Source organism: Rhinopithecus roxellana, chromosome 8 (assembly GCF_007565055.1).
Source record: "Rhinopithecus roxellana isolate Shanxi Qingling chromosome 8, ASM756505v1, whole genome shotgun sequence".
Taxonomy (NCBI): Eukaryota; Metazoa; Chordata; class Mammalia; order Primates; family Cercopithecidae; genus Rhinopithecus; species Rhinopithecus roxellana.
In genome coordinates this window covers 6,783,022-6,795,962 of record NC_044556.1, presented here as the reverse complement: position 1 = coordinate 6,795,962, position 12,941 = coordinate 6,783,022, and the positions used below count along the sequence as shown (strand labels likewise).

General features: G+C 54.7%; 1 protein-coding gene across 1 annotated transcript; it reads left to right on the top strand.

Moving 5' to 3' along the window:
• The first annotated feature begins 1,821 nt into the window (after positions 1 to 1,821).
• ANGPTL4 (angiopoietin like 4) lies at positions 1,822 to 12,700 on the top strand. Its single transcript, XM_010388827.2, has 7 exons — positions 1,822 to 2,342; positions 3,962 to 4,072; positions 4,216 to 4,333; positions 7,572 to 7,685; positions 9,443 to 9,538; positions 9,628 to 9,909; positions 12,030 to 12,700. Exons 1-7 carry the CDS (start codon positions 2,025 to 2,027, stop codon positions 12,209 to 12,211), a joined length of 1,221 nt encoding a protein of 406 aa, XP_010387129.1. The 5' UTR covers positions 1,822 to 2,024; the 3' UTR covers positions 12,212 to 12,700.
• Positions 12,701 to 12,941: the final 241 nt, after the last annotated feature.

Below are 12,941 nucleotides of genomic sequence, written 5' to 3'. Positions count from 1 at the left end.
AAATGGCCAGGCCAGGCACAGTGGCTCACACTTGTCATCCCAGCACGTTGGGAGGCCAAAGTAGGTGGATCACCTGAGGTCAGGAATTTGAGACCAGCATAGCCAACATAGTGAAACCCTGTTTGTAGTAAAAATACAAAAAATTAGCCAGGCATGGTGGTGCACACCCGTAGTCACAGCTACTTGGGACGCTGAGGCTGGAGAATCGCTTGAACCCGGGAGGTGGAAGTTGCAGTGAGCGGAGATTGCACCGTTGCACTCCAGCCTGGGTGACAAGAGGGAAACTCCATCTCAAAAATAAATAAATAAATAAAATAAAAAATAAAGAGCAGTTTTTAGAATAAAATCTAGAGCCAACTCAAGGCTACAGGATAGACTCTTTGGTAGACTGCTCACAGCAAGTGCCCTTAAGACCCTGGGTCTGTGATGTGTTTTGTGCTGTGGGACACATGGCTCCAAAGAAGTCCCTGAAAATCAGATCATGAAAAGGTCATCGGGTTGGGAAAGTAATTGATCAGTTCTCTCAGTTTAAGAAGCTGGGGAAGAGGAGGAGCTTGCATTCTGGGATAGCCTGGGATAGCTATGCCCTTACTCAGACAGAGGCTGGGGGCTTGGGGGTGGACAGGCCAGACGGTGGCCATCTGAACCTACTCCTCACTGGGGTTTTCCTCCCTCCCTTTCCCGTCCACTGCTGCTGGGAGGGATATGCTGTCCTGGCATCTGGCCCAGCTGACAGGGCCAAGTGTATGAGTGGCAGCCTGCACGTCAGCCCTTGGGTGTGCAGTTTCAGATTCCAGAGAATGAGCTGGCTCAGAGCCCTGCTGAGTCAATGCCCTTCTTGCCAGTGCTCTGAGCCAACCTGCCCTGGGTTCTTCCTGGCAGGCTGGTTTTCTGTGCCAGCCTCCCCTTCCTGACAGGATATAGGGGAATTGGTAGGGAAGAGGCAGAGGAGATTGGTGCAAGTTTGAATGCATACTTAGCCTTGTGGAACGAATGTGGTCCAGCCCGTTAGCCTCACTCAGTACTTCCTTTGTCGCAACTCTGTCCCTACCCCGGGCTCAGAGTGTTGGGGTATCTTCACCTGCCTGGCAACTTCAAACATACAGGGGCTAGGCTGAGAGGACAGCAGCACCTTCATTCAGTGTGTGAGTGAATGAATGAAAGAGGGAGAGAAAGAGGAAGGTCTTCCATGTCTCAAACTTTTTTTTTTTTTTTTTTTGACGCGGAGTCTCACTCTGTCACCCAGGCTGGAGCGCTGTGGCGCAATCTCAGCTCACTGCAACCTCCGCCTCCTGAGTTCAAGCGATTCTCCTGACACAGTCTCCCAAGTAGCTATAAGCACGTGCCACACCACACCTGGCTAATTTTTTTATTTTTAGTAGAGACTGGGTTTCACCACGTTGGCCAGGCTGGGCTGGAAGTCTTGACCTCAGGTGATCCGCCCACCTTGGCCTCCCAAAGTGTTGGGATTTACAGGGGTGAGTCACTGCGCCAGGCCCTCTACCCCTGCTTCTGCCTTCCAGTCTCAGCTAAAGCGTGCGCCCCTCCGCCACTGGGCAAGGCAGGGGCGGAATAGAGGGCTTGGAATTCCACAGCCTAGAGACGGGCACCGTGGGGGAAAGAAGAGTCACCTCTCCTATGGTTCGCAGAGGAAGGCCTGCCTGAGCCTGGAGCGGGGGCGGGAGAGCCAGAGTTTTGCACCCCCAGGGCATCCCCCAGCCCGCAGACTACCAGGCCTGCAGAGGACAGGACCCCACCCCCGGCCACAGGCCCTGCCCCCGGCACTCCCCGCACCCCGCCTCCAAGGCTCCTCCGCCCACTCCGCACCCAACTTATACAAAGCGTCCTCGGGCGCAGCGGGGAGAAACAGACCTAAGCAGATCCACTGCTGTGATCTGATTCTTTCCAGCGGCTTCTGCAACCAAGCAGGTCTCCCCTTGGTCCTCCGCGTCTCCAACCCTCGCACCTCGAACTCCAGCGTCCCCGAGAGTCCCCGCATCCCCGCTCCCAGGCTACGTGAGAGGATGCGCGGTGCTCCGACGGTCGGAGCAGCCCTGATGCTCTGCGTCGCCACCGCCGTGCTGCTGAGAGCTCAGGGCGGCCCCGTGCAGTCCAAGTCTCCGCGCTTTGCGTCCTGGGACGAGATGAATGTCCTGGCGCACGGACTCCTGCAGCTAGGCCAGGGACTGCGCGAACACGCGGAGCGCACCCGCAGTCAGCTGAACGCGCTGGAGCGGCGCCTGAGCGCTTGCGGGTCCGCCTGCCAGGGAACCGAGGGGTCCACTGCCCTCCCGTTAGCCCCTGAGAGCCGGGTGGACCCTGAGGTCCTTCACAGCCTGCAGGTACGTGCCTCCGGGGCTGCTTCTCCGCGCCCCTACTGGCTCTCCTTGCTTGGAAGGATATGGACAGGAGTGGGGGGAGGGTGCGCAACTGTGGCTCCCTGGGATTCCCTTGCCTCAAGGGATGGGCTCCCTTTTAAGAAGCCGAGGAGGGAGGTTCGCTCGAGGCTAGGAGTTCAAGACCACCTAAAGCAAAATAGCGAGACCCCCGTCTCTTCACAAAAAAAAATGAATAAATAATGAAATAAAATTAAAAAATGGGCGCGGTGGCTCACGGAGCCTCCAACTGCTGTCGAGACTAGCCTGGCCACCATGGAGAAACCTCATCTCTACTAAAAATACAAAAAAAATTAGCCGGGCATGATGGCGCATGCCTGTAATCCCAGCTACCTGGGAGGCTGAGGCAGAAAAATCTCTTGAACCCGGGAGGCGGAGGCTGCAGTGAGCCGAGATCGCACCACTGCACTTCAGCCTTCAGGCAACAGAGCAAGACTTCTTCTCAAAAAAATAATAGTAATAAAATAAAAATAAGGCCAGGCACGGTGGCTCACGCTTTTAATCCCATCATTTTGGGAGGCTGAGGCGGGCTGATCACCTGAGGTCAGGAGTTCAAGACCAGCCTGACCAACACAGCGAACCCCCATCTCTACTAAAAATACAAAAATTAGCTGGGTGTGGTAGTGGGCGCCTGTAAACCCAGCGACTCAGGAGGCTGAGGCTGGAGAATCGCTTGAACCCAGGAGGCGGAGATTGCAGTGAGCCGAGATCTTGCCATTGCCCTCCAGCCTGGGTGACAGAGCTAGACTCAGTCTCAAAATAATAATAATAACTAAAATAAAATACAAATATAAATACGTGGTGGCAGGCACCTGTAATCTCAGCTACTTGGGAGTCTGAGGCACAAGAATCACTTGAATCTGAGAGGCAGAGGTTGCAGTGAGCCAAGATTGTGCCACTGCACTGCAACCTGGGTGACAGAGAGAGAGTCTGTCTTAAAAAATAAAAAATAGGCCGGGCGCGGTGGCTCAAGCCTGTAATCCCAGCACTTTGGGAGGCCGAGACGGGTGGATCACGAGGTCAGGAGATCGAGACCATCCTGGCTAACACGGTGAAACCCCGTCTCTACTAAAAATACAAAAACTACCCGGGCGAGGTGGCGGGCGCCTGTAGTCCCAGCTACTCCGGAGGCTGAGGCAGGAGAATGGCGTAAACCCGGGAGGCGGAGCTTGCAGTGAGCTGAGATCCGGCCACTGCGCTCCAGTCCCGACAGAGCGAGACTCCGCCTCAAAAAAAAAAAAAAATAAAATAAAAAATAAAAAATAAAAAAAATAAATAAAAAATAAGCCAGGCATAGAGCTGCACGACTATAGTCCTAGCTACTCGGGAGGCTGAAACAGGAGGATCGCTTGACCCCAGGAGTTGGAGGCTGCAGTGAGCTGTGACAGCACCACTGCAGTCCAGCCTGGGTGACATAATGAGACCCTGTCTTTGGAAAAAAAAAAAAAGATAGACTCCCTTGCCTGGCCTCAGCGGATGGAGATTTGGAAGGATGGATGAGTGGATGAATGAAGAAGTTGGGGAAGGCAAGCCGGGTCCTCACCAAGGTTTTCACCCCTCCCCAGACACAACTCAAGGCTCAGAACAACAGGATCCAGCAACTCTTCCACAAGGTGGCCCAGCAGCAGCGGCACCTGGAGAAGCAGCACCTGCGAATTCAGCATCTGCAAAGCCAGGTAACCCTAGGGTCAAGGAAGAAAAGGTCCCTCTGATAGCTGGGACCCCAGGTGGGGAGGGTGGTGGTGAGAACAGGACCTGACCTGTGGGTGGGGACGTGGGGCCAGGCAAGACCTGATACCCTCCTCCCATTCCATCCTAGGTTGGCCTCCTGGACCCCAAGCACCTAGACCATGAGGTGGCCAAGCCTGCCCGAAGAAAGAGGCTGCCCGAGATGGCCCAGCCAGTTGACCCGGCTCACAATGCCAGCCGCCTGCACCGTGAGTGTCTGGCCCTTGATGCCCTCCAGTGGCCACCCCCACCCCGCCACTTGCCATTGCTTGTCCTCTCCTTGTCAGGTCCACCTTAAGGAGAAGATGTCCTGGCCTGGATTCCCTGTGGGCTCACCAGTCAGTCTCCCGGTCAGAGCTGACGGGAGCACCTCCTTCCCCAGCCCCGCAGCCCTGACCTGACCCAGCCAGGCCACCCAACCCTTCTCCCCTGCAAGCCAGTGGGCTGTCCCTGAAGCCCTGCTGGTCACTGATTGGAACAGAGGTGGAGAAAGAGAGATCTTGAGGGACTTGAGCTGCAAGGGTGCTGGAGAAGGTAGAAATGGGGTTTGGGGTGCCATCCTGAAGGTTAGAAACTTCTAGGGGAGGGTGTCATGGAGCAGGGGGTGCCAGGTAGGAGTGTTCCTAGATTTGGGCCCTCCATGGCATCTTGGGGTATGTGGGAATTAGGGTTGGGAACCCCCAGCTCCCAGGCCAGAAACACACACTCTTGCATCTTACAAATCCAATGCTCCAGGTCCCTGACCCCTCTTCCTCCTCCCTCTCTTGTTCTCCTCCTCCCTCCCCGCCCCCACCAGACCCCTCCCCGCAGCAGAAAGTGGGCTTTTGCTGCCACCACAAGTTGTAGGTGCTTTATTCCCAAATCTCCGTTCATCTCGAACCACAGCATGTCCACGTGTCCGACGCAGACTCGCGGTTCTCACGGCCCCACACAGTTTCCCTGTGGTCCTCTTCCTTCCCTGCATCTATGGCTGTCCACAGCCAACTAGGTGAAAGTTTGGATCCCCCTCTCACACCCTAGGGTCAGTGGCAGGCTTCTAGCACTGTAGACCTGAGGGTTCTCTCCTCTCCAAGCTCCTGCTCCTTCCCACCTCCGTGCTGCCCACCCCCAACCCCGCCAGCATCTCAGCGTGGTCAGGGTCCTATCCACCCTCCCAAAGCCACCATCCCAGGATGAGGGGCTTCTGGAACGTGACAGGGGAAGGCACAAGTCCTGGCTGGGAAATGCAGTGGAAGGGGGCAGGGTTTCTGTGGGTTCGGGACTCCCAGACTCTTGGCTCAGGCCTGCCAAGTAGGAGAAAGTTCAGAGCTGGGAAGGCAAACAGCTGGCATTCATGGAAGCCACACTGGTGATCTGGCCACATGCCCATCCTTACTGGATAGGAGGAAAGTAGGGGAAAGGGGAGATGCCTGAGGGGCCGGAAAGCGTCTTCCTTGTCACTCTGGGCCTGCCCCCACCCCCACCATGCAGACTCATTTCGACCTTTCCCCTACTTCTCCAGCTGGGCTGGGGGGCGGTTCCTTCCAGTCTGGAGCGTCTGAGCCTCCAAACGTGCTCAACACCATCCTCCCCTCCTCCTCTCCTCTTCCCTCCCTCTTTCTCTCCTCAACCCTGCCTCCTCTCCCTCTAGGAGCTGGGACCCCCAGGCAGAGCCTCTGAGATGCTCCTGCTCAGCACAGTTCTTCCTCCTTGCTCTGGACCTGCTGCCTCATTCATTCATTCATTCATTTATCAAGTCTTTTTTGTTTGTTTTTTGAGACAGCGTCTTGCTCTGTTGCCCAGGCTGGAGTGCAGTGACGCAATCTCAGCTCACTGCAACCTCGGCCTCCCCCTGGGTTCAGGTGATTCTCCTGCCTCAGCCTCCCAAGTAGCTGGGATTACAGGCACCTACTACCACCACGCCCAGCTAATTTTTATTCATTCATCGAGTCTTTTTTTTGAGACAGAGGCTCACTCTGTCACCCAGGATGGAGTGCAATGGCTTGATCTCAGTCAACTGCAAACTCCGCCTCCCGGGTTCAAGCAATTCTCCTGCCTCAGCCTCCCAAGGAGCTGGGATTACAGGCATCCACCACCACACCCAGCTAATTTTTGTATGTTTTACTAGAGATGGGGTTTGGCCATGTTGACCAGGCTGGTCTCGAACTCCTGACCAATCGACCCGCCTCCCAAAGTGCTGGGATTACAGGCATGAGCCACTGTGCCCGGCCTATTCATCAAGTCTTTACTGGGCAGCTGCTATGCGCTGGGGCCTGCGTGGATGCTGGTGCCAGGCCGTGGGCAGAGCTGCTCCTTGTCCCCAGCCTCATGGAGCCTCCATGCAGTCAGAGGAGAGACCACCAGATGACCCCAGTGTCCAGAAGTGGAAGTCCTTGCTCAATTCCCATTTGGGGAGGTCTGGCCAGGTCTGGGAGTGAGGCAAGGCACGGTATCCTTCCAGAAGCTGGGACCCAGAGAGAGAAGTAAGGAAAGAGAGTCCTGCCAGGCGCAGTGGTTCACACCTGTAATCCCAGCACTTTGGGAGGCTGAGGCTGGCGAATCACGAGGTCGGGAGATCGAGACCAGCCTGGCCAACATGGTGAAATCCCCATCTCTACTAATAATACAAAAATTAGCTGGGCACGGTGGCTCAAGCCTGTAATCCCAGCACTTTGGGAGGCCGAGACGGGCGGATCACGAGGTCAGGAGATCGAGACCATCCTGGCTAACATGGTGAAACCCCGCCTCTACTAAAAAATACAAAAAACTAGCCGGGCGAGGTGGCGGGCACCTGTAGTCCCAGCTACTCGGGAGGCTGAGGCAGGAGAATGGCGTAAACCCGGGAGGCGGAGCTTGCAGCGAGCTGAGATCCGGCCACTGCACTCCAGCCCGGGCGACAGAGCGAGACTCCGTCTCAAAAAAAAAAAAAAAAAAAATACAAAAATACAAAAATTAGTCGGGCGTGGTGGTGGTGGCACATGCCTGTAGTCCCAGCTGCTCCGGAGGCTGAGGCAGGAGAATCACTTACTTGGACCCAGGAGGCGGAGGTTGCAGTGAGCCAAGATCATGCCACTGCACTCGAGTGGTGACAGAGCGAGACTCCGTCTCAAAAAAAAAAAAAAGAGAGAGTCCCAGGCAGGGGGGATCAGCATGTGCAAAGTCCCTATGGCAGGAGGGTGTGTGGTACAAAGGTGGGAAGAAAGCCTGTGTGCCAGAGAGGGTATGGGTACAGCACGACAGGAGTAAGATGGGCATAGGGGCTGGTCCTCCAGGTGCCTTGTTGACCATGCTGAGGAAGGACACAGGGAGCCATGGAGGAGGTTAGGCAGATGGCAGAGGGGTGGTCATGAGATGAGATTTGCCTTTTACTTTCCTGGTCATCCACTGCTCAGACCCCAGACATGCCTGGCTCCTGAGAACCCCAGGGGCTGCTCTCCTGTTTCAACTCTCCACTTTATCTTCCTGCAGGGCTGCCCAGGGATTGCCAGGAGCTGTTCGAAGATGGGGAGACGCAGAGTGGACTATTTGAGATCCAGCCTCAGGGGTCTCCACCATTTTTGGTGAACTGCAAGATGACCTCAGGTAGGGTGTGCTAGCCCACCAGGGGCCCCTCTCCCCACAGGCCCTGTTGTCTTTCTTTAAATTGAAAAAAATAATAATTAAAGGCAAGATCTTGCTATGTTGCCCAGGCTGGTCTTTTTTTTTGGACAGAGTTTCACTCTTGTTGCCCAGGCTGCAGTGCAATGGCACGATCTCAGCTCCTCCACCTCCCGGGCTTAAGAGATTCTCCTGCCTCAGCCTCCCCAGTAGCTGAGACTACAGGTGCGAGCAACCACACCCAGCTAATTTTTGTATTTTTAATAGATACGGGGTTTCACCATGTTGGTCTGGGTGGTCTCAAACTCCTGACCTCAAATGATTTGCCAACCTCGGCCTCCCAAAATGCTAGGATTACAGGCATTAGCCACTGCGCCCGGCCTCTTTTCTTTAAAATGCAGCCCTTGTCTGGATGTAGTGGCTCACACCTGTAATCCCACTTTGGGAGGCCGAGGCGGGAGGATTACTTGAGTCCAGAAGTTTGAGACCAGCCTGGACAACATAGCGAGAGCTCATCTTTACAAAAAATTCTGTGAAAGTAAAAAGGCCAGGCGCAGTGGCTCACACCTGTAATCCCAGCACTTTGGGAGGCTGAGGCGGCCATATCACGAGGTCAGGAGTTCGAGACCAGCCTGACCAACATGGTGAAACCCCGTCTCCACTAAAAATACAAAAATTAACCAGGCATGGTGGCGTGCGCCTATAATCCCAGCTACTCAGGAGGCCGAGGCAGGAGAATCACTTGAACCCGGGAGGCGGAGGTTGCAGTGAGCCGAGATCACACCACCACACTCCAGCCTAGGTGACAGAGTGAGATTCCGTGTTCCCACCAAAAAATAAAAAAGAGAGAAAATAAAATAAAATAAAATTCAGCCCTTGCTGGGCATGGTGGCACACGCCTGTAGTCCCAGCTACTCAGGAGGCCAAGGCAGGAGGGTCGCTTGAGCCCAGGAGTTAAAGGCTGCAGTGAGCTGTGATCACACTTGTGAATAGCCACCGCACTCCAACCTGGGCAACACAACAAAACCTCGTTTCTAAAAAAAAAAAAGAAAAAAAAAAAAAGGCTGAGCGCGGTGCACGGTGGCTTACACCTATAATCCCAGCACTTTGGGAGGCTGAGGTGGGCAAATCACTTGAGGTCAGGAGTTCAAGACCAGACTGGCCAACATGGTGAAACCCCGTCTCTACCAACATCCAAAACATTAACCAGGCATGGTGGCAGGTACCTGTGATTCCAGCTGCTTGTGGGGCTGAAACACAAGAATCACTTGAGCCCTGAAGGCAGAGGTTGCAGTGAGCTGAGATTGTGGCACTGCAATCCAGCCTGGGCAATAATACAGTGAGACTCCATCTCTTAAAAAAAAAAAAAAAAAAAAAAAAGAAGCAGCTTTTTTTTTCATTGAGAATAAATCCTTTCCATTACAAGAGGTTACAACACGGGGTTTTGTGGTTGAGAACTGCAGAGGAAGACCCAGTACAGCTGGCCCAGAGAGGCTTTGCAGATTTCCACTGCCCACTCCTTCCCACGCTCAGTCCCTGCTGGGTTCTTGGGACAAAGATCTTCCCAAGGCCAGCCCATAATATTCCTTCCTCTGACCCACCCTCCTTGAGTCCTCCAGGGATGAGTGAGGGAGCTGCTGGCTTCCTGGGTTTGGAGGGGATTTGGTGCTTGGGAGCCAGATGAGGGAGTGGGGTCCTCTGTGAGGAGGGACTTCCTGGTGACCTTGTACCTTTCTGGGCAGATGGAGGCTGGACAGTAATTCAGAGGCGCCATGATGGCTCTGTGGACTTCAACCGGCCCTGGGAAGCCTACAAGGCGGGGTTCGGGGATCCCCAAGGTGGGTGTTGCTAGTGGGTACAGAGGCAGGGGAGGAAGAGGGACCCTCAGAAGTGGCCCTGCCTCACTGAGTGGCCTCTCCCACTCCAGGCGAGTTCTGGCTGGGCCTGGAGAAGGTGCATAGCATCACAGGGGACCGCAACAGCCGCCTGGCCGTGCAGCTGCAAGACTGGGATGGCAACGCCGAGTCGCTGCAGTTCTCTGTGCACCTAGGTGGTGAGGACACGGCCTACAGCCTGCAGCTCACCGAGCCTGTGGCCAGCCAGTTGGGTGCCACCACCGTCCCGCTTAGCGGCCTCTCTGTACCCTTCTCCACTTGGGACCAAGATCACGACCTCCGCAGGGACAAGAACTGCGCCAAGAGCCTCTCTGGTGAGCAGGCTCTGCCATGCCACATCCACCCAGCAGCTTCCCTCCTTATCTTTCTGCTACTCTGTCCTGCCTTCAACTCCAAATTGCATCTGTTTCCTGCCCCCACCTCTTCCTTACATGCCGTGTGTGATTAGGCCACTAACTTAGCCTATCTGGCCTCAGTTTTCCCATCCTGAAAAGTCTTGACCACTTTTACTTTTATTTATTTATTTATTTATTTATTTTGAGATGGACTCTCACTCTGTCACCCAGGCTGGAGTGCAGTGGCAGGATCTTGGCTCACTGCAAGCTCTGCCTCTCAGGTTCTCGCCATTCTCCTGCCTCAGCCTCCCGAGTAGCTGGGACTACAGACACCCGCCACCAGGCCCGTCTAATTTTTTTGTATTTTTAGTAGAGATGGGGTTTCACCGTGTTAGCCAGGATGGTCTCGATCTCCTGACCTCGTGATCCGCCCGCCTCGGCCTCCCAAAGTGCTGGGATTACAGATGTGAGCCACCGCGCCCGGCCTACTCATTTATTTTTTTTTTTTATTTTTTTTTTTTTGAGACGGAGTCTCGCTCTGTCGCCCAGGCTGGAGTGCAGTGGCCGGATCTCAGCTCACTGCAAGCTCCGCCTCCCGGGTTCACGCCATTCTCCTGCCTCAGCCTCCCGAGTAGCTGGGACTACAGGCGCCCGCCACCTCGCCCGGCTAGTTTTTTGTATTTTTTTAGTAGAGACGGGGTTTCACCATGTTAGCCAGGATGGTCTCGATCTCCTGACCTCGTGATCCGCCCGCCTCGGCCTCCCAAAGTGCTGGGATTACAGATGTGAGCCACCGCGCCCGGCCTACTCATTTATTTTTTGAGACGGAGTCCCACTCTGTCGCCCAGGCTGGGGTGCAAGTGATATGATCTCGGCTCACTGCAGCCTCTGCCTCCTGGGTTCAAGTGATTCTCTTGCCTCAGCCTCCTGAGTAGCTGGGATTACAGGCTCCCGCCACCAGGCAATTGTTTTGTATTTTTAGTAGAGAAGGGGTTTCACCATGTTGGCCAGGGTGGTCCTGAACTCCTGACATCAAGTGATCCGCCTGCCTCGGCCTCCCAATGTGTTGGGATTACAGGCATGAGCCACCATGCCTGGCCACAAGCATCTTTATAATGGTGCCCACTGCACAGGAATCTTTTTTTTTTTAAACAGGGTCTCACTCTGTCACCCAGGATGGAGTGCAGTGGTATGATCATAGCTCACTGCAGCCTCAACCACTGGGCTCGAGTAAAGGCTGAGGCTGGGTGTGGTGGCTTCACACCTGTAATCCCAGGGATTTGGGAGACCAAAGAGGGAGGATTGCTTGAGCCCAGGGGTTTGACAGCAGCCTGGGTAACAGAGGGAGACCCTGTCTCTACAAAAAAAAAATACAAAAGTTGTCTGGGTGTGGTGGCTCACGCCTGTAATCCCAGCACTTTGGGAGGCCAAGGCAGGCGGATCATGAGGTCAGGAGTTCAAGACCAGCCAGGCCAACATAGTGAAACCCTCTACTAAACATACAAAAATTAGCTGGGCGTGGTGGCGTGTGCCTGTAGTCCCAGCTACTTGGGAGGCTGAGGCAGCAGAATCACTTTAACCCGGGAGGTGGAGGTTGCAGTGAGCCGAGATTACGCCACTGCACTCTAGCTTAGGCAACAGAGTGAGACTTCGTCTCAAAAAAAAAAAAAGAAAAAAAAAATTAGTCAGGCACAGTGGCTCACACTTGTAATCCCAGCACTTTGGGAGGCTGAAGCGAGTGAATCACTCGAGCTCAGGAGACCAGCTTGAGCAACATGGCGAAATCCCGTCTCAACTAAAAATACAAAAATCTAGCTGGGTGTGATGGTGCATGCCTGTGGTCCCATCTATTTGGAAGGCTGAGTTGGGAGGATCTCTTGAGCCTAGGAGGTCAAGGCTGCAGTGAGCTGAGACTGCACCACTGCACTCAAGCCTGGGTGACAGAGTGAGACCCAAACTCAAAAATAAAAAAAAAGGTCAAATCCAAAGCCCAGTCATGGTCCCCAACCTGCCTTATCCTCAACCCTATCCCCATCTTCTTTCAGCCCCATTGATGGCTCAAAGACCTGACCATGTTTCCTTTCCCTTGACCCTGGCAGGAGGCTGGTGGTTTGGCACCTGCAGCCATTCCAACCTCAATGGCCAGTACTTCCGCTCCATCCCACAGCAGCGGCAGGAGCTTAAGAAAGGAATCTTCTGGAAGACCTGGCGGGGCCGCTACTACCCGCTGCAGGCCACCACCATGCTGATCCAGCCCACGGCGGCAGAGGCAGCCTCCTAGCCTCCTGGCTGGGCCTGGTCCCAGGCCCACGAAGGACGGTGACTCTTGGCTCTGCCCGAGGATGTGGCCACTCCCTGCCCGGGCAGGGGCTCCGAGGAGGGGCCATCTGGAAGCTTGTGGACGGAGAAGAAGACCACGGCTGGAGAAGCCCACTTTCTGAGTCCGGGGAGGCTGCATGCGTTGCCTCCTGAGATCGAGGCTGCAGGATATGCTCAGACTCTGGAGGCGTGGACCGAGGGGCATGGAGCTTCACTCCTCGCTGGCCGGGGAGTTGAGGACTCAGAGGGACCACTTGGGGCTGGCCAGGCTGGCCTCAATGGCGGACTCAGTCACATTGACTGACTGGGGGACCAGGGCTCACGTGGGTCAAGAATGCCCTCCTGGTGCGGGTGCTGTTGTGTGTAGGTCCCCTGGGGACACAAGTAGGCACCAGTGGTGTCTGGGCGGAGCACACAGAGTTCTTGGAATAAAAGCAACCTCAGAACACTTCGTTCTTTGTTCTTCAGTTTGTTTTCTTTCTTTTTTTTTTCTTTTTTTCTTTTTTTTTTTTTTTAGTTCACAGGTCTAGTAACTTACCCTCAGTTTGTTTTAAAAAGTGAACGAAGTCCATGTAAACATGTTCCCAGGGCCAGGCACAGTGTCTTGTGCCTGTAATCCCAGCCCTTTGGGAGGCCGAGGTGGGCAGATCGCTTGAGGTCAGTTCGAGACCAGCCTAGCCAACATGGTGAAA

Excerpts from the sequence above, each read along its gene's own strand:
- ANGPTL4 (XM_010388827.2), top strand. The coding sequence starts at position 2,025 with ATGCGCGGTGCTCCGACGGTCGGAGCAGCCCTGATGCTCTGCGTCGCC. Across the intron at positions 4,334-7,571 it reads CAATGCCAGCCGCCTGCACC|GGCTGCCCAGGGATTGCCAG; the intron begins GTGAGTGTCTGG and ends ATCTTCCTGCAG. Across the intron at positions 7,686-9,442 it reads GAACTGCAAGATGACCTCAG|ATGGAGGCTGGACAGTAATT; the intron begins GTAGGGTGTGCT and ends CTTTCTGGGCAG.